Source organism: Physeter macrocephalus, chromosome 21 (assembly GCF_002837175.3).
Source record: "Physeter macrocephalus isolate SW-GA chromosome 21, ASM283717v5, whole genome shotgun sequence".
NCBI lineage: Eukaryota > Metazoa > Chordata > Mammalia > Artiodactyla > Physeteridae > Physeter > Physeter macrocephalus.
This window is the reverse complement of record NC_041234.1, coordinates 2,978,668-3,006,035: the sequence shown is the minus strand read 5'-3', so window position 1 is coordinate 3,006,035 and position 27,368 is coordinate 2,978,668. Positions and strand designations below refer to the sequence as shown.

Here is a 27,368-nt window from a genome sequence, read left to right as displayed (position 1 = left end):
TTCTATTTTCCTCCACTGCTTCCCTTACATTTAAAGATAGAATAAGGCCAATACCTTCCTTTGCTAAACTGACCTCAGTTGACATTAGCTTCTCCTCTGAGACTTATTGAGGCAGGTAACTATGTGGGTTAACTTAGCGGGGCTTGGCCAAAGCCCTAAGAAGTAAATGAAATAAGATGCTTAATGAGGCCAGTGCTCAAGTTAAGCTGCTGTTCCTAGGAAAGCTCTCCACTTTGATAAGGAAGAGCAGCAGCCAAGGACAGGGGGAGAATGCCACGCAAGATAGAAGGCTTCTTGTTTTTACTTCTCTTTGGCTCTGAAGGTATGTGCTATCAAACCATTGGGACTCATTAAATACCTAATAATACAACTGACTTAATCATACAGCTGATGAGTAGAAATGCAACGAGAATAATTAAAATATTATTAATTAGCAAAGCATGCTAATTAATTAATGTGTTATTAATGAACAACAGTTGTCTTTGTGTCATGCAGTCCTCTTTGTCTCACCACTGGCTTTCTGGTTCCGTGAGGGGCCTTCTAAGGTTCAAAGGATGCTTAAAATGGGACAGAAAGAAGGAAGGGTCTCAAAAATCGTATAAAATAGCTATAAATTGCAACAATTAATAAGAAAGTGTGGTGTATTCTCAAAAGTTTTTGGGAGTCAAAGTTAGAGTGACTATAAAATTTAATCTTCCAAACCAGGACACTACTGAGAGTGGTGGAGGATGCTATTAATAATTTTGCTGGGACAACAGGTGTGAACCAGGACTGTCCCAGGCAAATCAGGATGTAAGGTCACCCTAGTTTAAATATGGATTAACATAGCACGCCGAATACCACTGGACACTAATAGAAAGCATAATCCAACTGAGAGTCGGGAATCCCCAAAGACTCCATATACTCAATCATTTTAAAATTTCTAAATATAGCCCTGGTGGGAGTGAAATGCTTAATTAGGGAGAAATTAAAGGCAAATCTCTAAAATGTCATCCAATTCAACTTTTAAATTCTCTTGTCAATCTTTGAAATCATGCTCTTTCATGCCTCTTTCAACTCTTAAGGACCCATCAACTCAGAATTCCTTTTTAGGTTCATTCCAGTCATTAGAAATTGGTTCTTTGGGGTCACTGTGTATTTAATGTGCATTACAGGAAATAAATAAGGAGGGCAGGAAGGGGGAGACCTCTCCACTCGGCCAATGACCTGGTAGACAGACATGACAAAACTCACACAGAGTCAGAATCCCTGGTTTAAATCATTCTCTTCTCTACTCTCTCATTATATGTTATTGGTAGAATACTCACTTTCATGATTACCCAATCTCAAAACTTTTGTTAGTCACATTTCTCAATATTTGGAAAGACCTGTAAAAATATAACCCCAAGGTTATTTTGCAAACCCCCAAGACGTATTTCTAAGTAGGGCTCATTTAGACCAAGTGTCTGGTATTTTTCCCCCTTGCATTTAAGAGTCAGCAACTCGTCCCAGAAACTCTCACTACTCTGAGATGCTTTGCGGGGGAGGGGGGGGTTGTTGTTTTCCCTTTACTCCGTGCCTCTTCCTCAGCAAGGAAATCTAAACAGAACCTTTCAAGGCTTAGATCCCAATACCCTTGGCTCTCAGACATCCACAGGGCTCACCCTCAGATTCCTCTTATTTGTGACTGGCATTGAGATTCATTCATCCATTGATTCACTCAAGAATCCATTGATGTCAGTTCAAGAATCCATTTCTGAGTTCCTGCTATGATAGGCCGAATGCTGTGTAAGAACTTGATACACCTGGCAGATTCTTGTTTTCACTGTGCCAACTCTAAAATCTTTGTTCTGTGACCCCTAAATGGGAATAAGCCCTAGAAAATGTTATCAGGCCACCTTTCAATTACACCCGCACAGTCAGGGAATAACTGTAATAAAAGACATGCTGTCAGGAGGCACAGGGCACAGCACTCTTTCCTGTTCTATAGCTTATCAATCTTTGGGCATGGCTGGGGAGCTCCAGAAGTTTCCACGAAGAACAGAGGATCCCATCTGTCCTGGTGGAATGGAATGTGGTCCAGCAGGTAGGCTTGAGACACTTAAATTCTCGTACCCACCTAACCCAGGCCCTCCACCCTCACGCGGCATCAAAGGAAAGCAGCCACACCAAAACGTGGCTTGGCAACCTAGGTGTGCTCTACCCTGAGCTAGAGGGATGCGCCAGGAGGCAGAGAAAAAAGGCAGAATACAATTGCTGCACTTAATCGGTTTACAATCCCGATAGAGAAATAAGGCCAATGCACAGGGGAAAGATGTATGCTGCACAACTGGGAACCTGAAGACAAAGGTTCTTTGTCTAATTTACTCTTTGCTGTTTCTGTTCCACGGCAGCAGTGGATCCTTACTACAGTGAAATAAGGTAAATGGATTGACTCCACTTATGCGTTGGATGAAGGGTCATTGGGACTACACAAATCATCATCGTAAAGCACTACCTCTGTCTCTTAACCGAGGCAGGCTTCTATTTATCTTGCATTGTACATTTTGGATTACATACCGATGATGATTTTTAGAACACCCACCTTACTGAAGTATATTGTTCCACTGCTTGGTCATGGCTATTATATAAAAACAAGCCAAAAAAAAAAAAAATCACCAAGCGTCAACTTACAGGTGAGTGTGTGTCCTTCCTTGCAGGTGTGTCAAGCATCAGGGATAGCAGATTTTTTTTCAAACCAGCTTTACTGAGATGTAATTTACATACCACTAAATTCACCCATTTAAAATGTGTAATTCAATGGTTTTTAGTGTATTTACAGATTTGTGGAGCACACAATGTAATTTTAGAACATTTTCATCATCCCCCAAAGAAACCAGTAGACGTTAAGTACTCGCTCCCCACTTCCCCCTCCCCCCAGCCCCTGGCAACCACTGATCTACTTTGTCTCTTATAGATTTGCCTTTTCTGGACATTTTATTTAAACAGAATCATACAACATATGGTCTTTTGTCTTCCACTTAGCATTTTTTAAAAAATAAGTTTATTTATGTATTTATTTATTTTTGGCTGCGTTGGGTCTTCGTTGCTGTCCGCGGGCTTTCTAGTTGTGGCGAGCAGGAACGACTCTTCGTTGCGGTGCGCGGACTTCTCATTGCGGTGGCTTCTCTTGTTGCGGAGCACGGGCTCTAGAGCGCAGGCTCAGTAGTTGTGGCGCACGGGCTTAGCTGCTCCACGGCATGTGGGATCTTCCCGGACCAGGGATCAAACCCGTGTCCCCTGCATTGACATGCGCCACCAGGGAAGTCTCTCGCATATATTTTTGACATTCACCTGTGTTGAAGCATGTACAGATAACAGATTTACCCATGAATATGCCTGTCACATAAAAGAGTAACACTTTCACACCAGAAGCAATTTCCTTCTTTCTTCTTCGCCAGAAGGACATTATTGCAGCATGCTGTTTTTCTCCTGTGTCTTATTCTTGTTTCTCAAATAGATTGGAAGGTAGTTATAGACAGTTTCTATCATTCATAATTTTATGCTTTTCTCCTCGGCTTCACCTGTTTCCACGGGAAGGAAAACTCTGTATACAGTGACAGCCAAGCAAACAGACTGAAATAGTCTTCCCTAAGTGTGTCTAATGCACACTTTGCTTTCTGGGCTTTCAAGGTACATTTTGAGAAATAGGCATGCTTGAATTTTCTGGCTGCGGTAACAAGCATTTCCCTATGGAGTAGCCCTTTGAGCAAAAGGGCAGAATCGTCCCCTATTGCATAAATCTAAGGCTGGTGAGTGGCAGATGTCGCAGACCCTCTGGTGGAAACCTGTAACTTGGAGGAATCACGAAGACGATCTGAGCGAGGAGAAAAATAGGCAACCGTGTAATCGAAATCTTGTCCTTTTTCCTTTAAAGGCTGACCTGTTTTCTTTTGCTCATCCCAACACTGTTATTTTCTGGTATCATAAGATGTCATCAACACGATTTTTGCTTTTGTTCGCCAGCTTTGGGGTGATTAAATCATTTCAGGGACGACAGCAGCCACGTTGCTGCTCCCTTGGTGACAGCTTTTCCTGTAAAAGGCTTGTTGTTCCTTCTCTCTCTGCTCATTTCCATAAGATCTGGTGCCTCACAACCCCAGGCTGCCTACAGGCAAACGCTTTCTGGGGAGAGGAGCCCGGGAGGGGAAACAACGCCAGAAATCTGACTGAGCCCAGGCGGTGGTTCTGAAACCAGGTCTCCCTCTTGGGTCTCTTCCTCTCCACAGGTAGAAACCGCCCCGCCCTTTCCTTTTTGCCTTCTGCTTTGTTTCTGCACAATTTGGAGCCCCTCTGGGGGCCCACCCATGGACCCAGGTAATGCAAAGGCCCTGAGCGCCGTGGCAATTAGAGGGGCCTCATGTGAACTCTGGGTTTGCTCAGTTGCAGCTGCATAGACCTTCTTCAGTGCCAGGGCACGTCCTCTGGACCAATTTGATCTGGTTAGTAAGGCCGCTCTGTCAGTGACCCACACAGCTCACCTCTGGTCCCCCCAAAAGAGAGTCTTGGCACAGCTGACAAAGCCTTTCTGCCTTTCTGCCATCCCAGCTTCTCTGGAAGATGGGGCAGGGCCGAGTGCCTTCTGCATTAACAGCCCTTAAACCATCTAGAGGCCAACTGCTCATCTACTTTGCAGTTCTTGGGGAACAGCTGTGGGACTGACACTGAGGGTTCATGTACACATTAACTGGCCTTTCCCCTGAGCTCTAGTAGCTTCTAGCCAGCTGCCCACTCAACCTCAACACTTGAGTGTCCCGTAGGTCTCTCAAACGGAACATCTCTACCTCATCCCCCCTAAATCCCTGCTTCCCCTGGAATCTTCTCCTCCCCTAGTAAATGGTAGCTCTATCCTCCCAGGCACTCAGGCCTTGAACCTCTCTTTATTTCACACCCACGTCATCTGTCAGCAAATCCTGTTGGCACTACCTTCCAGAGACAGTCAGAATCCAGCCACTTCTCATCACTTCCACTGCCACCCCCCCAGGGCCAAGCCACCATCATCTCTCCCCTAGATGACATGCCAAGCACCGGCCTACCTCGGGGTCTTTACATGCTATTGCCTCTGCCCAGAAGGCTCTGCCCACAGGTATGTCACTTCCTTCAGGTCTTTGCTCCAATATCACCTTCTCAGTGAAGCCTTCCCTAAGCCCCAAAGTACCACTCCCTGTCCCTCTACCTCCTTGCTTTATTTTTCTCCATAGCAGTCATCATTATTTTACATATTATATATTTTATTCATACATTCACTACGCCCTCACCCCCCCACATTAGACTCCTAAGTTCTAGGAGGGCAGGTGTTTTTCTGTTTTGTTTACTGCTATTTCCCCAGCACCTAAAGCTAGGCCTGGAATATAGCAGATGCTCAAAGAAAATTAATGAATGAATGCTTTGGGACCAGTCATTATCAGCTATCTTTTATACCAATTTCTCTAATTGCACGGGTACTTAGATAAACCTGTGGATAAGAAAGAAATAGGATACAAAGGCCAGAGCAAGCGGTGAGTTCTACGTGAGGGACAGAAAAAGTCCTCTTCATAGGGAAGGGGATAAGTAGGCAGAAAAGTTGGGAGGGGAAGGCATTTGAGGCCAAGAAATCATAGGCACAAAGGCATACAGGCATGAAACAGCCTGGCACATTTGATGAATTATAAGTAATAGAGAGTGCAAAAAATAAATTTGGAGAGGTAGCCAGGAGATACATCACGGCAACCCCTTGAAGGACACATTATTATTATACCCATTTTAGAGATGAGGAAATAGAGAGATGCAGTCATGCAACTAATAAATGTCAGAGGTGAAACTGGGGCCATGGTAATGGGGACCCAACAAAGGGTCTGGAGCAGGAAAGTGACACAGTCAGGCATTGGCACTATGGAGAATGGATGAGGCAAGGTCTCTCTTTAGCAAGGAGAATATCCAGAGGAGAGAGGAAGTAGTAGTGGGGGGGGCGGGGAGGAAAGATGGCTCCCGGTAGACCCTGGATGTGGGGGTTTAGGAAAAAGAAGTGACTAGGAGGAGTCCCAGGTTTCTGGATGGGGTAGTAGGTGGATGGTGGAGCCATCAGTAGGCTAAGAAATAGAGAAAGGAGAACAATCTGAGGAAGGATGTAATGAGTTCAGTGTTTAAAATTTTTTTTTCCTGAAGTATAACATACATCCAGAAGAATACAAGTAAGTGTACAGCTCAATGAATTTTTACCACTAAACACACCCAAGTAACCAGCACTCAGATCGAGTAACAGAACTTTACCAGCTCCCCAGACACCCTCCCTGGGCTTCCTCCTTGCCACTCCCCACCCCAAGTGTGACCACGACCCTAATGTCTAGTGGCATAGATGACCTCTGCCTGCTTGTGTACATTTTAAATGGATTCATGTAGTATGTCCACTTTATCATCTGACTTTCCACTCAGCATTGTTTGTGAGACGTGGCCATATTGTGGCATGGAGTTGTAGGTCATCCATTTTCATTTCAGTATAGTGTCCCACTGTGTAAATCTACCACTCGTATCCATTCTACTCGTGATGGACATATGAGTGTTTCCAGTTTGGGGTTTTTACAAATACTGTTGTTACAAATAATCTAGTACATGTTTTTCTTTGTTGGAGAACATATGTATGCACTTCTAGTGGGTAAATACTTAGGAGTGGAATTGCTGGGTCATAGGGCACATATATGTCCAGCCTTTGTATAAATTACCAAAGAGTTTTAAAAATAGGTTAGACCAACTTATACCCCCACCAGCAACATATGAGAGTTCAGGTTTCTTCATGACCTGGCCAGCACTTGGCTGGGTCTAGTTTTAAATAGTGAGAGACATCTACGGGGAGATATCCAATAAGCCATTCAACGCACATGTCGGGATCTTGGGGGCGGGAGTAGAGGAAGCCGAGCTCTTGAGAGAGATTAAGAAGGATTATTTAGAGTGGTGGGAGAAGCAGGTGAGTAGTGTGATGGAAGCTAAAGGAAGATGGGAGGAACTGACAGCACCCAACATTGCAGCATGAAGATGTAAGGTTAGTGTTGGGAAGAGTCCATTGGATGTGAAAGTAAGAAGTCGAATGGGGGTGGGGGGTAAGAGTGGGGGAGGGATAAATTGGAAGATTGGGATTGACACTTACACACTATTACATATAAAATAGATAACTAATAAGGACCTACTGTACAGCACAGGGAACTCCACTCAGTACTGTGTAGTGGCCTATCTGGGAAAAGAATCTAAAAAAGAGTGGATATATGTATAACAGATTCATTTTGCTGTACACCTGAAAATAACACAACATTGTAAATCAACTATACTCCAATAAAAATTATAAACAAACAAACAAAAAGAAGTCATTGGTCACTTCCTTTGCCAGCACAGGGCTTGGCCTCCTACCAAGACGATGCTCCCTAGTCTACATTGCTACCTGAGACGGTCAATTCTGCCCATAGCAGGTGAACCAAGGAGTGTCTAGGAATGAATTATCAGTGGACAAGGGAACAGGAGAGACAGCAGTTTGCTGACCACAGCTGAGAGATGGCCCTGAATCCGCCCAGGCGAAAAGATATGCCCCCTTGACTCCCCTTACAGCCTATGCATAACCCAGAAGAGGACTCACCATGTGTGTCGTCCAGTGGTCTATCTTCTCCTGAGTCCTCAAGCCCCTTGTGGGCAGAGAGCGAGGCTTCCATTTCAGAAGGCAGGGCCAGGCTCACAGTGGACACGCGAAAGTGGTATGTGAAATGGATACATATTATTTAAAGAAAGGCACAATTTGAAAAAATAGCTTTATAATTCTAATGAAAAGGATGAGACCACTCTTTTTTTTTTGTAAATAAATTTATTTATTTATGTATTTATTTTTGGGTGTGTTGGGTCTTCGTTTCTGTGCGAGGGCTTTCTCTAGTTGTGGCGAGCAGGGGCTACTCTTCATCGCAGGGTGCGGGCCTCTCGCTGTCGCGGCCTCTCTTGTTGCGGAGCACGGGCTCCAGATGCGCAGGCTCAGTAGTTGTGGCTCACGGGCCTAGTTGCTCCGCGGCATGTGGGATCTTCCCAGACCAGGGCTCCAACCCGTGTCCCCTGCATTGGCAGGCGGATTCTCAACCACTGCGCCACCAGGGAAGCCCGAGACCACTCCTTTAACTCTTTAAAACAATCTGAAAGTTTCTGGTGGGCATCAGATTCAATATTTAGATAGCAAAGTGGTTAAGGAGGGACTTTTATATCTACTGTCTACACTCAGGTTTTGTGTGAGATTTTTATAATAGGTACGTGCTGCTTTTATAATCAGAAAAGAAATAAAGGCATTTGTTTTGTTGAAAATAGGAAATGGAACTTGGTGTGTTAAACCAGCGCTGTCTAATGGAACCCTGCACAATGATGGAAATGTTCTGTATCTGTGCTGTCCAGTACAGGAGCCACTAGCCACGTGTGGCCAGCAAACACTTGAAATGTGGCTGGTGTGACTGAGGAACTGAATTTTTAATTTTATTAATTTAATGAATTTAAATTCAAATAGCCACATGGGACTACTGACTACCAGAATGGACAGTGCAGCTGTAAACAATCAGCTTATGCTAATATAGACAAACTCCTTTCCTATTAAATTGTGCATTCATTCTATTTATTCATACTTCTATGAAGATAGGTTAAATGTTAGTCTTGGGTTAAATTTTACACTTTTTCCACATCATTTATACGGTATTTGCACTTTGATTGTGGTTTGATATTTCCTGTAGATAATAGACAAACCTAAAAAAAAATTAAAAAAAAATTTTTTTTAACAATGTCCTATTTCTAAATCACCTGAATGTGTCACATCCCTACTTCCTCGGCATCTGTGGATGTTTTTCCTGGCACGTATTTACTTACTTTGCCTTCTTCCAGAAGGGGCTTTGTTAACTTTTATGTGACTGTGATCATTTCGCTTTTCCATGTAATGAATCATTTGTTGAATTTTTCTTTCTTTTTTTAACTTGATTTTTCCTTTCATGTCCTTTTGCTCAGCCACACTGGGATTATCGTCTACTGAGGTATGTTACAGTAAGAAGGCTGGAATTCATATGGATACTATGTTTGAAGATTTTCCTAGCCAAAACAATGTATAGGATTATCACTTTTTTTTAAATGTATTTTTAAAGGTTTTTTTTTTTTTTTTTTCTTTTTCTGGTGGTGGCAATAGCACGTTTTATCTGGAAAAGCTCCAAGACTGGTTTTTTTAATGAGTGAAAGCAAGTAAACCAGGTCTTAAATCAGATGGTGGAATCTTGAATCCAGTCCCTTTTAAAATTGTATCCCCAGAAGGGACCTCCAGGGGATGTAAGGCGCCTGACCTCGGACTGGGGCTCCTCGAGCCCCTGAAGATAAATATAATGGGGTGGACATGGCTCTCTACGTGGGTGTGTCTGTGAGATTTTTAGCTGGTCACCCAAGGTGGCAAACATTTGTTTATCTAGACTCAAAGATGAGTGGCAACTGTGTGGGTTAAACTGGGTTTATAATTCAGTTGTGCTGCTGTAGTGTGAAAGCCGCCACAGACAATAGGAAATGAATGAGCAAGGTTTTTGAATGAGAGCTTTCCCAGTGGTGCTGACCACAGTTGCCTTTGACTGTGACTTTTCTGAAGCTCCTGCCCCTCTGGCTTCCCGCAGGATGAGGGTGAGGATCCCTGGTACCACAAAGCATGCAAGTGCGATTGCCAAGGAGGTGCCAATGCCCTGTGGTCTGCAGGCTCCACCCCGTTAGACTGCATACCAGGTGAGTGTCCCCTCTCCTTGGGGCACCAGATCCTTGGGGTATCCTTGGGAACACCCTGTTTCTCCTCTTTCTTTCAACCCTGATGAATTAAACCCCCTGAATCCCACGTTCTGGGTTTTCTCCAGTTGGCCTTTGAACTTCCAATCTCAGTGGCCACTGCTCCAACAAACTGCACTGATGTCACTGTTCAGAACAGTTTCCTGGATCTCTACTTGGCCTTGATGAGATGGTAAGATGGGACCTAACTTTCAATGAAAGAGACTAATGGAATTTATCGAAAATAAACTAATGATAGGCAGCAATTTTGAGAAGAGCACAGGCTTTTGAGCCAGAAATACCAGAGTTGGAACCTTGGCTGCATTGTTTTTTTAACTCTGGGACTCCCATTTGGCCTTTTTCCGTCAAATGGAGGCAATACTACTGTGCCGGGATATTTATAGCTCACCAAACAACCACGTGCTTCCCCACATTCTCAGCCCCTTCCCAGTCAGGTGGCTTCACAGGAGCAGTTCCAGCCGATGGGAGCCGTGTCTCTTCTGAAATGAGGTCCATTTCCCTGCTTGAGAAAGTGGCTTCTCCTTTAGTCTGGGTGCCGGGGAGGTTAAGTGGAGTAGAACTTCCTGCTGACCCACAATGAACCACCTGAGTGAAAAATCAACCTTTGTCGTGTCAAGCCTCTGAAATTTCTGTGACAATTCGTTCTGCAGCATAAACAGCCTCTCCTGACTAATATGAATGACTTCCTCTAAGGCAGGGGCCAGCAAACTTTGCCTGTAAAGGACCTGGCGGTAAATCTTTGTGGCTCTGTGGGCCACAGGGCCTCAACACCTCAAATGGAAGGCAGCCACAGACTGAATGTAAATGCATGAGCATGGCTGTGCTCCAATAGAACGTTATTGATAAAAACGGACCCTGCTCTAAGGAATTGTTACGAGGAATAAAATGGATGAGGCATTAAAGCATCTTGTCCTGGACCTGGCACACTGCAGCTCCTTTTCTTCCTGCCTCCTAAGAGGTCACACTCTGACTTTCAGAGCCTCGGGCGGCCTATCACACATTTGCCATGCTCAGTATTTACCACAGCTCGGAACCTCTTTTGCTGAAACTGTCCTTGCCCCCCCTTTCCAGGGTTACGATGGTGCCATGCGGCGGCGCCGTCATTCACTTTACATAATCACCTAATAATAGCTCCTGGAGAGAGGTTTGTGTGTAGCGTGTGAGCTTCTCTGCATTATTTCATTAAATTTGCATTAAAATAGCAAATGTGGGGGAGGGGGGCGTCCACAAAGGTTTTTACTGCCTGTTTTCCTATTTACTAAAGGGGTAGGAATGGGTTTCTGAACGAAGCCTTCTGGAAGGGAACAGTGGGGCGCAGCAGTGAGGAAAGCGTAAGTGCTGATGAGTTCAGCGGGCTTCTCCCACGGGAGGGACGTCCCACTGAGCTCCACGGTGTGAGCTCCTGCAGCCATTCTGCGCTGGGCAGATGTGCCCAGTGAAGACTGAGGCACCCTCCTTAATCATCCATTTAGAACTCAATTCCACCCTCCGTCATCATGTGCCTATTATGTGCCGATGGGGAGACAAAAATGAACCATTGTCTCTACCCTGGAGGAGTTTACCATTTAGTGGAAACAAATGTTCTCTTCACTAGAGACATGAGATGTACTGGAATTCCAGTCCACAGAAGCTCTTTCTAAGAAGAAATTGAAAAGAGATTATTTATACGGATTGGTTTCATTGACCTGATCAGCTGTGCAGCTGAGGAGGGCTGTGTGTCTGAGGAATGTGAAAGATGACCTGGGCTGCCATGAACTTGAAGTTCTGAAATCAGAAATTCTTTTAGCTTAAGTGTTCTCCTCTCCCCACTGGGGTTTTCATTCTTGTTTTGTTTTGTTTTAACAACACAGATATTCCCAGGAAGGAAAAAAATGCAACCTTCGCGTTAAATGGTTGATTCATTAATGTTCATTTGTTTTTCCATGAAAGAGATGATTCAGGGCAGCAGGACTAGCCACAACCTTCCAGAATTTACTTGCCCGCCAGTGCCTCAGATCCTCATTGGAACGTCAAGAACGCTGCCTGGTCTTTCTGGATCCTGGGATTCAGCGCTTCCGCCAGAGCCCGCCTTAGGACGGAAGAAGGCCCTAGAAAGCACAGGACAGGAGGGTCATTCAGAGCTGCCAGGAGATGCTCGCAGGTGCACACTGGCTGTTACTGCCGGGGGGCCCTACCCACAGTACAGAAGGTGACCAGCTAGGTGCATTATGGCCTCCTAATCGTCAGCTTAACACTATTCTATTAAAAGGTCTGTCTTTTCCACAGTTGAGCCAAGATTATCTCGTCACCCTGAGAGGGGGAAATACGGCAGGGAACGTATCAAAGCATAAGAAATCTAATGACTCAACGCTTTACTTACATTCTGGATTTTATATTTCCATATGATATTCAAGTTTATACCCTATTCTTCTATAAATATTATTCTGTATTCCACTACATCATCATATAGAGTCAAGTCCAACACGTGTGCATAATAATGTTCACGTGTCTTTTGTCAAGAATGGCCCTGAACTCTCTTTGTGTTCCTTTAGGTTAATATTGTTTAAAAGCATGTCTGGCCTTTATATGTCCACACATCGAGAAATTATCTACTGCATAAGAAAGGCTAGTATGTTAAGTGTGCATAGCCTGGATTAACAGCACATATGACTATCTCTTTATCAATCTCATTATCAAATCATTGCTCAGAAGAGACACCTGTGCCACAGAAGAGGCAGGTGTTTCCTTAAAAGTAAAATGAATGTAGAAACAGGCTTAATAGCCTACAGTAACCTCCACTGAGCAGAAAACTTGGGAAGGACATATTCTGTGTGTGTAAAGAGGATCCCTTTAATTCCTCCAGCAACGTTATTTATGTCGCTTGATACTAGTTTAGACTCAATTGACAGTTTCTTTGTGATTAGGCCAGTGGGAGTTCTCTGGGCCAGTCAACTCCCACTTCTTCCCTGACCTCCCTGCTTCCTGTTCCTGCCGTTTTCTTTGCTTATCCCCAGTGGCCACCTGAGATGGGCAGAGATCCAAAGGATGAGGAGGGGCGTCCAGGTGAAGGGGAAAGGAGGAGACAGGGAAAATAGTAATCATGTAACTGGGGTGCCCTTCACCCCAGGGCACAAAGAGCAGGAGAAATGTTACATTTGCTATTTTTCCAATTTTCAGATAACTCCGGTTTCAGCCCCCCTTTATCATGGGCTGTGTGGAGTCTAAAGACAGGAGGATTGTTGAAGATCCTGCCCCTCCCCTTTGGACTACACCTCCCCACCCACCACCCCCTTGCCCCCCAGGGGCCTGCAAGGGCTGACTCGGCACAGGGCCCAGGCTCAGGCTGAGGGCAGCTCCCTGCCCGGCCGGCAGCCCCCAGGGGAAGGCAGACACCTTGTTGGTGGCCCTTCTCCCTCTGAACCAAGCTCAGTCCTGGGACCTTCCCAAGTCTCTGAGGGTGTCAAGAGATCAGGGGTCCCGCGCCCCATCCCAGGTCCAGCCCCCTCAGAGGAACCATTTCCCCACTGAGATCAGGCGCCTACCACGAGCCCCCCACCACCCAGCAAGGGTCAAAGCCCAAAGCCTCTGGCCACCTCCTCTGGGACAGTCAGCTAATTCCTGTTGAGGCCTAGACCTTCCAAATCCATAAGCCTGAGAGATGCTAGGCTGTCAGCAGGCTTCTCCTCTCTCAAATCACGTGCACGCATGTGCAAACAGCTTATCCCTCCCTGATGCAAGGAGACTCCAAATGTTTAGAAATAGGAAGCTGACCTTCTCAGGGTGATGTAGGGAGGATGATGGGGGCAAGACAGGCTGGGGTAGAGGGGTGTTAGATTTTTTTTCCCCTGGTGAGTCTTCACCATAAAAAAACGAACATACACAACTCAAGACATTAATATACTCTCATAAATTCACCCTATTACACCAGTACTAGCTGCTTATTTTTGGCCAGGCACTACAGGCTCTACACTCTACAAACACTGCTTCGTGTAATCCCAAATCAACTTTATGGAGGCAGGGACTACTGTTGTGCCCATTTCACAGATGAGGAAATTGAGACCCAGAGAGGTTGAGCAGCTTGCCTAAGCTCACCGGAGGGAGAGTGGGATCCAATCCTAGGTCGAACTGGCTCTAAGCAGGTGTTTTTGACCTCGGCTGCCCACTGCCATCACCTGAAGATTTACCCCATGCCCAGGTCATGCCCCAGACCAATGACATCAGAATCTCTGAGGGTGTGGCCCGAACACCAGCACTTCTATAACTTTCCAGGTGACGCCCAGGCTGAGACCCATCACAGAGTCTCTGCTCTGTGCCTTGGGCCAAAACACTGCGTTTTCTGGGTTAGCAGCTGTGTAGCTGGAGGTGCCAATGCCTGAGACAGGGGCACTGGACGGGGGCAGGCTTGGGGCTTGGACGCTGAAGGGCTTAGTTTTGGACATATGAGTGTGAAGCATCTTTGCGTCACCCAGATGGAACTGTTCACTTAGAGAATATCCAGGCAGCAGTGGGATGGAGCTTGGGGCCTGGGGGTTGGGCACTGGCTCTCAGACACTGGCTGAAACCACGGGGATGGTGAGCTCATCGCCTCCCCTGCAGAGTGTGGGCAGGATCCACGTCTGGACGAGCCCTCACAGGCCTCCAAGACCATTGCCACTGGCCAGGTCCCTTCAGTGTAACTCTTAACTGTTAGACGGGCTAACTGGGAAGAGACGGCAAGAGAGATGTGAGGGGAAAATAGAGAAAGAGCAAAATGCCAAGAATAAAGCAATCGGGAGAGGTGGCCATGGCTTTTCTTTCCCCTCTGCCTCTTGCCTCTGAGCTGGTGGCCCTGGAGCAAGAAAAGGGAGGTTCAGGATGGAGGGTCTTTAGATATATCCGCAGTTAGAACTTAAGCGGCGACCGAGGGCCCAACTGAAACCCAGCTTTCTGACGCTGGGGCCTTGTCCCTCCTTCCAGTGGCATGGCTGAGCTTGTCTTCCAGGTCAGAAGGGAGTTGAGGAGGTGGAGGAGCCCCCAAGGCCACAGGCACCAGGCCCCCTGAATCCTCCAGCCAACGCCTTCCCTGGCAGACCAAGGTTTTCAAAGTGTGCTTGTTAAAAATGTGGCGACTCTGGGGGTGGAATCCTGGAAACTGCATTCTTAACAAGCCCCCCTGATGATTTGGCCACACAAGGCGTGATGGAGTGGCTCAGAAAGCGCTCCTATTCTCTCTCCCTTGACATTATTTTAATAGGCCCCCCCCCTCCGCCAAGCTTCGGGTACTTGATAAATGCTAATGATAAGGGGACAAATGCTGTCCCCTTACCCCCAGCCCCGCTGAGCTGCAGTTACTGGTGGGAGTTGGCCCTATTTCTTTGGTTCACTGGGCAGAAAGGCAGTTAAGCCGCCCTGGCCAGAGGCCTGAAGCCGTCCTTCTGTCTTCAGCCTCTGGGGACAGGGCATGACTATCCCCGCAGGCATTCTGGAGCCTCAGGATGGCATTCAAGCTTTTACATGCCTCATTCAGTTTTACTGACTTTTGAAAATTATCTGCCAGAAAGACCTCAGCACTCATTTTGCTGTTGAAGGTGATGATGCCCCAGTAAATACACTTGGCTTTTCAATCTGAACTCAAATTTATACATGGAAAGAAAGTATTTTGATCTGCCTTACTTGAAGTTTATCATTCACAACTGGGAAACTAGGAGAATGTATTTGCCTAAGTTTATCATTTGTTTTCTAAAGAAATTCAGCTAGAATCTGGGTTTGGTTATAAATAAGAGACCCCCTAAATAGTGGCTTATTGAAATAGGAGTTTTTCTTTGACTCACATGGTAAAAGGACTAGGGGTAAGGAGCAGCTTAAAGATATCAGGGCTGAGGTCTCTTCAGTGCTCTTGGCCTTACCCCCAGGGTGCAGGATGGCTACTGTTGCACCCACCATCAGGTCTTCCTTCTAGGCAAGAGGAAGAAAGAGGGGGCAAGCAAAATCTGATCAGAAATCCCCAGCAGACATCCTCTTCTATCTCATGGGTTAGAAACTGTGTCACGTGGTCACTTCTAACTGCAAAGGTGGCTGGGAAAGATTGTTTTGTTTTGTTTTTTTTTTAGCTGGCTACTGTTGCTGCACCCAACAAAATTAGGGTTCTTTAGCCTAAAAGCAGGGGAGAATGGATACTGGGTTGGCAATTGGCAGTCTCTGACCAGGTCACTGAATGCTAAATTAATGAGAGGAAATCCGTGAGAAGTAGCAATGAATAAACAAGAACCAGCTTCGGCCACACTTATTTGGAAAAAGCAGTTCCTTTCAACTGTTCCTTATTCAACAGTCACTTAGACGCATTTCAAACCCCGCCCCCACCCTTTTTTTTCATTAGACTAGTGAAAAACTGCAATTTACAAGCGGGAAGTCAGTCTCAATACATAACTGCCCTTCTTGCCTCTCACCATTGTTTTGTTCCTATAATTGGCATCATATGCTGCCTGAAGACAATTAGGGACCTTCATGTCATCATGTGGGACGGCTAAGCCGTGTTAATGAGGAAAATAAAGAGTATGACATTTAAGTATGATATTTTCCTGTGAACCTCTTGGTTTTTCGGTCTCTGAGTTTGTGGAGGAGGTGAAGTATTTCTCAAAATTCTGCGCCCCCCCCCCCCGCCACCACGAGGTTGCCATAGAACTACTTCCCCCTGCTTTCATGAATGCTGTGAGTCTCTATGGCAATCCCTTTACTTCATCTTCACTCTCTTCTCGCAAGAGCAGTGAAGAGGATGAAGACCCAGTCCTACCCATTGTGAACGGCGCTGACAAGGAAAACATCCTCCACCTCACAAAGCGCGAACGAGAGGGTCGGATTTGTCATTTCGATCATGTCGTGTTTGTTGAGTCTTACCATGCGATATGAGTGTTTTAATGTGCATTGTTTTTCCTTTCCCAGAATGCCCATATCATAAGCCCCTGGGTTTCGAGTCAGGAGAGGTTACACCAGACCAGATCACCTGCTCCAACCTGGAGCAGTACGTGGGCTGGTATTCCTCCTGGACCGCCAACAAGGCCCGACTCAATAGTCAAGGCTTTGGGTAAGCAGAGCAGGAGACTCAGGTGATTTTTTTTTTCATGTGATTTGAAAAACTAGGTCTCCGTAATAAATGAACGACACAGAATGCATTTATTTATTCAACAAATATTGACTGAGTGCCTTCCACATGCCAAGGACAGTGGATACAGCAGTGAACAAGGTGAATGAGCTCCTCGCCTTCGAGAAGCACGCAGTTTAGAGGGGGGACTCTAAGCACACTGTCACACAACTGGCCATCTGCCAAGTGTGATGAGTGCTGCAGAGGAGAAGAAAGACCTGGTCCACTTGAAGCACCAGGGAAGGCTTTCTAAGGAAAAGATCTTTGACCTGAGAGTTGCACTTGGCCAGGTGGGGGGAAGGGGGAGAGAGGCACAGGGTACAGCAGGTGCAAAGGCCCTGAGTTGGGAAGATCCCTCAAGTGCATGCATGGGGACTGTAAAGAAAGCCAGTGAGGTTAGTGCACAGGTGAGATGAGGCTGGAGAAGTAGAAAGAAATCAGATGGTGCAAGGCCTTATAAGTCATTTTAAGGAATGTGGTCCTTATTTTAGGGATAATGGGAGAACCCTGAATGTGCATTAGTTAGAATACAGGTTTGTGCTGCTGTAACAAACAGCCCCAAAATACAGAGACTTAATCAACTTGGAGGTGATTAGGCAGTCTAGGGTTGTTATGGCAGCTGGATGGTATCAGGGGCCCAGACTCTTTCTACCTTGTTCTCTCACCCTAACATGAAGTTTCCACCTTGGGGTCCAAGATGGCTGCTCTAGCTTCCACTATTACATCCACATTCTAGCCAGGAGAGAGAAAAGAAGAGCAGAGTGCATATACTTTTCCTTTAAGGATACATACATAATCCTGCTGGCCACTTCTACCTACATCCCATTGATCAGAATCTGGTCCGACTCTCCCACCCAGCTACAGAGGAGACTGGGAAATGTGATCTTAGCTGGGTGGCCTCTTGCCCAGAGAAAACTTAGGGGTTCTATTACTAAAGGAAATGGGAAGAGGATATTGGGAGACAATGAGCAGACTCTATCAGAGGAAGATTTAAAGTTGGGGAGTATCACAATCAGATTATGTTTTAAGTAAAATCTTCTGGCTCTTGTGGGAAGAACTGTTTGGTGTGGGGTACGGGTGGGGGGTGAGGTGGGGAGAGGAATCCAAGGAGACTAGTTAAGTAAGCTATGGCAGCTGTCCAGGCAAGAACCGAGGGTGACGTGGGCTAGAGTGGTGGCAGTGAAATGGAGGGAAGTAAACGACTTTGAGAAACATCTGGAGATGGAGCCAAGAGATGGATTAGATGTTTGAGGTGACAGAGAGGAAAGGGGTAGAATTCAGAGAGATGAACACTGGAATGAGGGGTTGGGGTGAGGATAATTAGGAGCTCTTTTGGGACATGTTTTCTTTGAGATGCTATATGGCATCCAGTAGAAGTTGTCTAGCTAGCAATTGATTCTCAGGGTTTAGAATTTAGAAAAAGTCTGAGATGGACCTAAAAGTCAGGAGCCACCCAAGGAGCAAGTCCAGAATTAGAAGAGAAGGCTGCCAAGGGCCGAGTCCCCGAGAAGCTTATTAATGCGCACAGGCGCGCACACACACACGCACACACCACAAAGGGAAACTATAGGTTTCCACAACTTATGAGGATATAACTAAAAAATAAATCAGTTCCTTCAGTGGTTGCTTTGCTTTACGATTGTGAAAAGCCCTTGCAGAGCCACTCGGTTCCATGTTCTGCACATGGTGCCTACCATGGCGTGGACGACGGCACCTGAAGGAGACGCAGATAGGTATGAAGAGAGTGAAATTAAAGAAAAAAAAAAAAAAGACTTACAGAAAAAGAACATCAGGAGAGACTAATGAAAAGGGAAGGGGGCTGGAAGGTGCGATTACCATGGATTCGCATGTTTTGAAGAAAAACATGCTCAACCACACCCCAAAGGTGATTTCAGCTACAGTTGAAGGCATTTCTTTGACAAATTATTTGAAGCTGGCAATTTTTCCTTGGGCAGTGGAGGTGCAGGGAGAGAGAAACTATACAAGTATCAGAGAGGCCGGACACTTCTCGGAGACAAGCTTCCGGGTGCTTAACAGATTGCAGCTCAGACTGCCCGAGCTTTGCGGGGGCTCTTCAGGTGCTGGCATCCCCTCAAAAGACAGCACCTCCCAGCTCCCTGGAGGCGCTCACGGGGAAACGCTCCTGGTGACTCGTTGTGTCCGCGGCAGGTGCGCCTGGCTCTCCAAGTTCCAGGACAGCAGCCAGTGGTTGCAGATAGATCTGAAGGAGGTCAAGGTGATTTCGGGGATCCTCACCCAGGGGCGCTGTGACATCGACGAGTGGATGACCAAGTACAGTGTGCAGTACAGGACCGATGAGAGCCTGAACTGGATTTACTATAAGGACCAGACCGGAAACAACCGGGTATGTCGGGCTTACCCCAAACCAACTTCAACACAGCCCCTCTGGGACACCCCTCCCACCCGTCCCTGTGTTCCGGTAGCCACCCTCTGTCAGAACACTGACCCCACGGTATGGTGAATCATCCGTGCTTCCTCCCCACAACACTATCTGCTCTCTGACGACGAGGCAGGGGTCTTTTCTTGTATCCCTCATGTCTAGCACAGTTTGAGAATGAGTGCCATCGTATGTGCAAAAGAAGTCTTTGAATTCTCACATCGGCACAGAGTTGCTTGAATAATCAAGGCTGGCCATTTGGATTCTGCCAAAGTCACTGGACCTTGAACACTTTGCTGCATGGGTCTGGCTTGATCTACTACTGATGTGGCTAGGTTCTCGTCCCTTTATGTAGATATGGCCTCTCCTTACTATTGAGACCGACAATCTCAACAAACGAGCCACTAAACTGTATAAATGGTTAAAACAAGTCCAGCTGAGAAGAAACAGTCACCTGAACCTTTGAGCAACTTTATATCCTACTAATCTCTGAGGGCTGAGACCCACCCAATTCTTGCTCATTACAGACTGAACACAGTAGGCTTTTGATTTTATATATTTTATATAAATATATACACATATATACACACATATGTATATTCATACATGCATACACATATAAATATATAATCAATATTTTACACACACACACACACACACACACACACACACACACACACATATATATATATAAAATGTTATCTGCAATGAATTAAAAACTCACTAGCTGTTTGGAAATGTTACCTGCACTTTTGTCTGAGAGGACTTCCCCCAGCTAATCTGGACATTTCATCAGGTTAAGTAGACATGTGCAGCTGAACATCAGAAGGCTCTGTACTCTCTTGATGACAATTTGTACAGCAAGACATTCATGGGTTAAACTTTCAAGGAGTTTGAAAATAGGAAAAACCATCTTGATACTTGGACATTTTATTTCATTTTTGTTCTTATTAGTTGGCTTTTCAAAAAGACATGAAAATTCTTTTTCAAGCTCTCTCTGTGTTTCTGAAGGCCTTGATAGTTCTTTGCAAAGAAGCGCTCCACTCCGGCAGTTGTGAGATCTGGAGCCTGTTCCATCCTCCTTCTTCACTGGGCTCCTGACTTAAAGAAGTTCAAGGGCAAACAGCTTAGAGAAGGGGATGTGGGGTGTTGCTATTGGGAAGAAATAAAGGCAAGATCATGGCAGCTGAGGTCCTTCTTGATTTGTGTATGGATGAGGTCAATGTGGCAGCCAGATTTTTTTCAGGAGATAATCCCAGAAGGAAATGAAATGTTCCAGTGTCATTGGGCAGAGCACTAGGACCCTGGAAAAAGTGCACCGAAGTTTCTTTGACGATACAGCCAAATATCCATGGTACCTTATGTTACAGCCACTGCGTAATTGCTATGTTACATCCCAAAAAACAGGAAGCAACCCCTTTTTCTATTTTGGGCACTGCTTTCCCACTTGGAGAATCTTCTCTCTAGTTTTTGTCTTTTTCTTTTTGAAAAATATTTTTTTCCAAAAAAAGTCTAAAAAGTACTTGCCATTTGTATCAATGTAGATAGACACACACAGTTAAGCTTTGGCTCACAACTTTAGAGCCAGCTCACAAGTTTTCACTTGAGCCCCACTTTGGCTACCTTTGGAACATGGGAACATTCCTCTCTTAAGTATGATGTGCTCCTTTTCAAAATTCTTCTCAAAATGCAAAGGATTAAATCACAAAATTGGTGATAAGAATCAAGCAGCATTTTCTATCAGCGCCGTCTAGTAGAACTTTTTGCAATGAAGGAAATGTTATTATCTGCAGTATCTAACATGGCAGCCGCTAATCACATACAGTATTGAGCACTTGAACAGCAGCTAGTGTTACTGAGGAAGAATTGTTACCTAATTTTAATTCATTTAAGTTGATGCCTGGAGCATGTAGGTGCTGACAATCATTCAAGGTTAGATTTTGGGGGACATCAGCAAATTCTCTGCCCTTTCAGCACTGAGATTTTCCATAGTTAAAAGTTGGGGCCAACTCCAGACAGGAATCTGTCTTCCTTTTCTCTCCCCTTCTGTGATGGTGATAGGATTTCCTCCCTCTCTTTAGGTTTTCTATGGAAACTCGGACCGAACCTCCACAGTCCAGAACCTGCTGCGGCCCCCCATCATTTCCCGCTTCATCCGGCTCATCCCGCTGGGCTGGCACGTCCGCATTGCCATCCGGATGGAGTTGCTGGAGTGCGTCAGCAAGTGTACCTGATGCCTGCCTCAGCTCAGCATCTGCCAGGGGGTGGAGGGTGCAGCGCGGCCCATGGGGGAATGCTGACTTACCACTGTGACCAGAAGGGCTGGATTTTACAGGCTCTTTTCAATGCGGAGCTGGGCAGAGAATACTTCTTTCTTTTTTGTAAGATATAGTTTCCAATTTCAGTGAAAGGAAAAGAAAATGAACTTATTCCCCACTCAGGGTCGAAGAAAATAAGAACAAAGAAAATGTCGCTAAAAACAATTTTCAAGCCAAAGCCTAAGTAGCAGGAGTAATTTGCTGCTCTCGGGTTTTTCTGGTTTGTTTTTGGTTTTGGTCTCAGTGACACTGTGAAAGAAAGGTGCAGTCCCAGGGGAATGCAAAGCAGCCCTGATAATTTGAAAATTCTTTTGCTTTACCAAGTTCAAAACAGGAACATAGAGTTTCATAAAGCCTCCCTTTGAATGCAAAGGGGGAGCAAGCTTGTGGTTTCTCCTAAGTTTTCATTAAATCATGGCCTTTTAGGACTTGAGAGCACTGCGTTTGCAGTTTTGGGGTGACTGGGTGGCGCAGATGAGTCTGGAGGATGGGAGCCCATGTCCCAGTCTTGTGAGAGCCGTGCATGACCAAACACCCCAGAGGTACGAGGGCCTCCCCTGCTTTGAGCTTTCACGCCTCACACTTAACCCTGAACACAGGGATGGGGGGAGGTCCAGAGCTCTCATCACATATAGCTCCATTCTGCAGTCCCCTCAGGCAAATGATCCCAGTCTGTGGTCACTATTTAGGTGAATACACAGGACAGGCTGCACAGGTAAGGAGCAAAGTTTCCCTGTATTTAGGAACCCCAAATGACCAGAACACACCAGAATTTCCTTCTATCTAGGGCTACCATTTTTCAACAAGCTTAACACCTGGAAAACAGTTGGCCAGGAGCTATCGCTGCCTACACAGAGGAGGCCCATCAGCTGAGTACAGTCTGCGGGAAGTGGTCAGGCCCTACAATCTGAGAAGCGTGACGCGGCTAGGCTGCCGGTGAGCCCAACCTTCCAACCTCTGCCCCCTTGCCCCGTAACATCTGGGCTCAGCCTGGCCTTCCCCTCCTGGAGGAGCTCCGTAAGCAGGGAGCTCGGGGGAAGGACAGTCCGCCTTTGTCGTTTATAGCTCAGCCTGAGTTTTCAGGCCTTTCCCTGGAAGAGGCTGATGACAGGGCAGGTGGGCAGGAGAGGATCTGAAAGCAGGAGCCGAGAAGGGGTGGAATCAGAGGATGAGGGCCCTCCAGCCAGACTGGGGAAGCCAAGACTGTCCTGGTCCTGAGGCAGTGCAGCCTCTGCTAGCAGCTCATTTCTCTGAATTACTTTCTGTTTTCAAACACCAAGCGGAGGTAATGGACTCACACCAACACGAGATCCTGGACGTCGTATTCACCTTCTCTGTGAACGGCCAGCCTCCTCAAATCCCCAAATCTCTTCCCTGGTGTTTTTGGGCTTAGAACAGCTTATTTAACCTAGCATCTTTCCAATCACCATGCTGTATACTTAAAACTGGAAAAATGCTTTTCTCTGCTCAATCTTCTCTCACATATAAAGGTATCAATTCAGGGTAGGGAAAAAAAAGTCCTTCTCTGGCCTTAGGACACATGGACAAATCCACTTTGAACAGAATGCCTAGAGATCCTTACTAGGAAAGCTGAACGAACTTTTATCGTGACATGGATTGTCAGAGAAAATGGCAATAGCCTAAGCGTTCAGGACTCTACAACTGGCACACCAGACACAGGAGGGGAGTATAGTTAAGGGAAAAAAAGAAAAGAAGTAAACAGGATGAGGCAGGGATAAAGGTTCTCCAAATAATTGTTTATATTGGAAATTTTTGTTTTGGAACAGCTTTATTGAGATAAAATTCACGTACCATACAAATTTCACCCATTTACAGTGTATAGTTCAATGACTTTTAGTATATTCAGAGTTGAGCAACCATTATCACAATCAATTTTAGAAAATTTTCATCACCCCCAAAAGAAACCCTGTACCCACTAGCCATCACCTCTCCAACCCACTTGCCCACCCCAGCCCCGGGCAACCATTAATCTCGTTTCTGTCTCTGTAGATTTTGCCTATTCTGGACATTTCATATAAATGAAATCATTCAATATGTGGTTTTTTTCCTGTCTGGCTTCTTTCACTTAGTATAGTGTTTTCAAGGTTCATTCATGTTGTAACATTATCAGTACTTCATTCCTTTTTAATGGCTGAATATCATTCCATTGTATGGATAAACCACATTTTACCACTATTTACCCATTCATCTGTTGATGGACATTTGGGTTGTTTCCACTTTATGGCTATTATGAATAATGCTGCTATGAACAACTGTGTACAAGTTTTTGTGTGGACGTTTTCTTTTATCTTGGGTATATACCCAGGAGTGGAATTGCTGGGTCATATGGTAACTCAATTTAACCTTTTGAGGAACTTTCAGACAATTTTTCAAAGTGGCTGCACCATTTTACATTCCCACCAGCGATGTATGAGGGTTCCAGTTTCTGCACACTTGTTATTATCTTTTTGATTGTAGCCATCCTGGTGTGTATGAAGTAGTATCTCTCATTGTGGTTTTGATTTGCATTTCTCTAATGAGTAATGATGTTAAGCATCTTTTCATGTGTCTACTGTGTTTGTACACCTTTGAAGAAATGTCTACTCAGACCCTTTGCCCATTTTTGAAATTAGGCTGTTTTTAAAATATTGAGTTGTAAGAGTTCTTTATATATTCTAGATACAATTACCTTATCAGATATATGATTTGCAAATATTTTCTCCTATTTCATAGGTTGTCTTTTCACTCTCTTGAAGGAGTCCTTTGAAACACATATTTTAAAATTTTAAGTCCAACTTACTTTTTCTCTTTTGTTGTTTGTGCTATTGGTGTCATATCTGAGAAACCATTGCCAAATCCAGATCATGAAGATTTACTCCTATTTTTTTTCCCGAGAGTTTTATAGTTTTACCTCTTACATTTAGATCTTTGATCGATTTTGAGTTAATTTTTGTATACGATATGAGGTAGGGGTCTAACTTCATTCTTTGCACATGGATATCCAAATGTCCCAGGACATTTGTCAAAAAGACTATTCCTTCCCCATTGAATGACCTTGGACCGTTACGGAAAATCAGTTGACCAGAAAGGTAAGCGTTTATATTTCTGGACATTCTTTTTTTTTTTTTTTTTTTTTGGCCATGCCGCGCAGCTTGTGGGATCTTAGTTCCCCGACCAGGGATTGAACCTGTGCCCTCAGCAGGGAAAGCATGGAGTCCTAACCACTGGACCGCCAGGGAATTCCCTGGACACTCAGTTCTATTCCATTGATCTATATGTCTATCATTATGCTAGCACCACACTGTTTTGATTACTGTAGCTTTGGAGGAAGTTGTCAAATTGTAATGCACGAGCCTTCCAACTTTGTTCTTCTTCAAGATCATTTTGGCTACTCTGAGTCCCTTGAATTTCCGTAAGAATTTTAGGATCAACTTGTCAATTTCTGCAAAGAAGTCAGCTGAGATTTCCTATTGGAAATTGCTCAGTACTTCAGAATTTAATAAACAGTGAGATTCGTAAAACATTTATCTGTAGGTAATTTATTTATGACAGCATATGAATTTTTTACTTCATTTAATTCATGACAGAATGTATAAAAAATAAAACTTTTATTGAGGGACATCTGAAGCCCAACAGAATCTTGCCATTAAACACATGAACTATGTTTGCAGTACTATTTCTTTTGTGGGGGAAACTTTTGGTTGAAGAATATTTTCAGAAATTCTAGAGGGTGGCCTATACTTGCAGGACATTTTTTTTTTAATTGTGGTAAAATATACGTAACATATTACAGGACATTTTTAAACAACTAGATGAAATCCTATGAACAAAGAAGTAGCATTAAGTGTTGGCAAGGTTAAGGAAAAGTCTGAGCTGATTTTGGTATTCAGTGTGGGAGGAGGTTACTTAGACGAGGTAAAGGTATTTCAAAATAAAGGTACTGCTATGATTCCAGTCTCAGAGCCCAGAAGATTGCACCTCTGAATTGAGCCTTTGAACAGACACTGACAGAAGCTCATCTTTTTGTCTGCCTGGAGCATGGTTGCCGAGGCTTGCTGACAAATGCACACCTGTAAGGGCTATTGCTTCCCCTGTGATCCCAAGAGTAGTTCTAAGCTGGGTGGTTCTTAATCACGAGAACTTTACAGGGCTGATGTGAAGATCAAATAAGATAAATGCACCTGAAGTGCTTAATGAGCTCTGTATAAGTGGTAGTCAAGATTCAGTGACATTCCTTTTTAACTTCATAGGGCTATCAACTGGGGCACAAATAATAGCAAAAATATTGTAGCAGCTAATATTTATTGAGAATCTATCAAGTGCTTTGCAGGTTATCATCTCATTAAATCCTCACAACAACCCTATGAAGTAGGCACTATTATTATTTCCATTTAAAGATAAGAAAACCGAGGCACAGAAAAGTTAAGTAACTTGCATAAAGCCACACAAGATGTAGGTGATGGAGCTAGGATTGCACTCTGGTACTCCGACCCCAGATCCTGTGCTTTTTCAGCCATTTCACTAGTCTCTGGACCTCTAGTGACTTGTTTCAATGAAATCTTCTATTCTCAAATCAGTTCAATTACCACTTGATGGGAGATGGGAAGAAGAGTGGTACATGAATCACCCCATGTCATGAACCCATGTCAGTTTCTATACATGGAGACATAGTGATCACACTGTATAGTAGTGTTAAAGGGTATGGGCTTTCCAGTGAACATACTTGGTTTCAAATCCTAGCTGGGTGACCCTGGGCAGATTAACATAAAGTCCGTAAACCTCAGTTTCCTCATCTACAAAATGGGGATACTACCCACTTTGTTGTCTTCCAAAAAATAAACGTAATAATAAAAGTAAAATACCTGGCATTGTGCCCAGCCACAGTAAGTGCTATGAACATAAAAAAATGACAAGCCCCAGTTACTGTGATTCAGTCTTGATAAACATTATAGTTGAAATCACAGGCCACAAGTTTCCATGACACTTGAGAAACTTGGAGTGAAGATTTTGGTGACACAGGGTTTTAGCTCCTATCCTTGGTTTAGAAAGATAAAGAAAGTTGGAGAATATTTATACATGTTATCACAAAATTTAAGCTCTCCCCTGCCACCCCATTTACTTAGTTGGTCTTCTTATCCTTAAAGACAAAAGTGAGGGCCTGAAACAGGCTGGCAAATCTGGTTCCCTGCCTGTTTTTGTAAATAAAGTTTTATTGGAAGGCAGTCACAGCCATTCATTTACATATCATCTATACTGCTTTTGCACTACAATGGCAGAGTTGCATGGTGAGTAGGGTTGAGTAGTCAGAGATCCAATGGCTCATGGAGCCTCAAATATTTACTATCTGGCCCTTTATAGAAAGGGTTTGCCAACCCCTTGCTCTAAAATATGAAGAAATCCTTATTAAGCTGTCCATCTTTGCTTCCTCCATGGCACTAAGCAGGAGGTTGACATCTCTTCCCATCTTCCCCAAACCACCAAGTGAGCGTCTGGCAACGTGCAAATGAGGCAACACTCAAGTGTAAAAGAAACCAAAGTTTTCAAAATGCCAGAAGGGGAAAAAAGCTTTATAGATACAAAAAAAAAAAAAAAAAAAAAAAAATTATCAACATCAGTAAATAACAGGATTTGCCCTGCTTTACAATAATTTCTGTCCCTTAAACGGATTCCAACTTCAAAGGCCCATTATCCCTCATTTGAATTCAAACGAGTTCTTTACAAAGAAGGAACTACCACGGAGCCG

At 44.7% G+C, this 27,368-nt stretch overlaps 1 protein-coding gene across 1 annotated transcript; it reads left to right on the top strand.

Annotated features, from left to right (window-relative positions):
• Positions 1-270: 270 nt before the first annotated feature.
• On the top strand, positions 271-21,541 carry RS1 (retinoschisin 1). The gene is made up of 6 exons (XM_007120901.2): positions 271-322; positions 9,007-9,032; positions 9,651-9,756; positions 16,711-16,852; positions 19,079-19,274; positions 21,389-21,541. Exons 1-6 carry the CDS (start codon positions 271-273, stop codon positions 21,539-21,541), a joined length of 675 nt encoding a protein of 224 aa, XP_007120963.1.
• Positions 21,542-27,368: the final 5,827 nt, after the last annotated feature.

Bases quoted from the DNA above. Each gene is read 5' to 3' on its own strand.
- RS1 (XM_007120901.2), top strand. From the start codon at position 271: ATGCCACGCAAGATAGAAGGCTTCTTGTTTTTACTTCTCTTTGGCTCT. The intron at 9,033-9,650 runs GTATGTTACAGT...GGCTTCCCGCAG, and splicing joins TGGGATTATCGTCTACTGAG to GATGAGGGTGAGGATCCCTG. The intron at 19,275-21,388 runs GTATGTCGGGCT...CCCTCTCTTTAG, and splicing joins ACCAGACCGGAAACAACCGG to GTTTTCTATGGAAACTCGGA.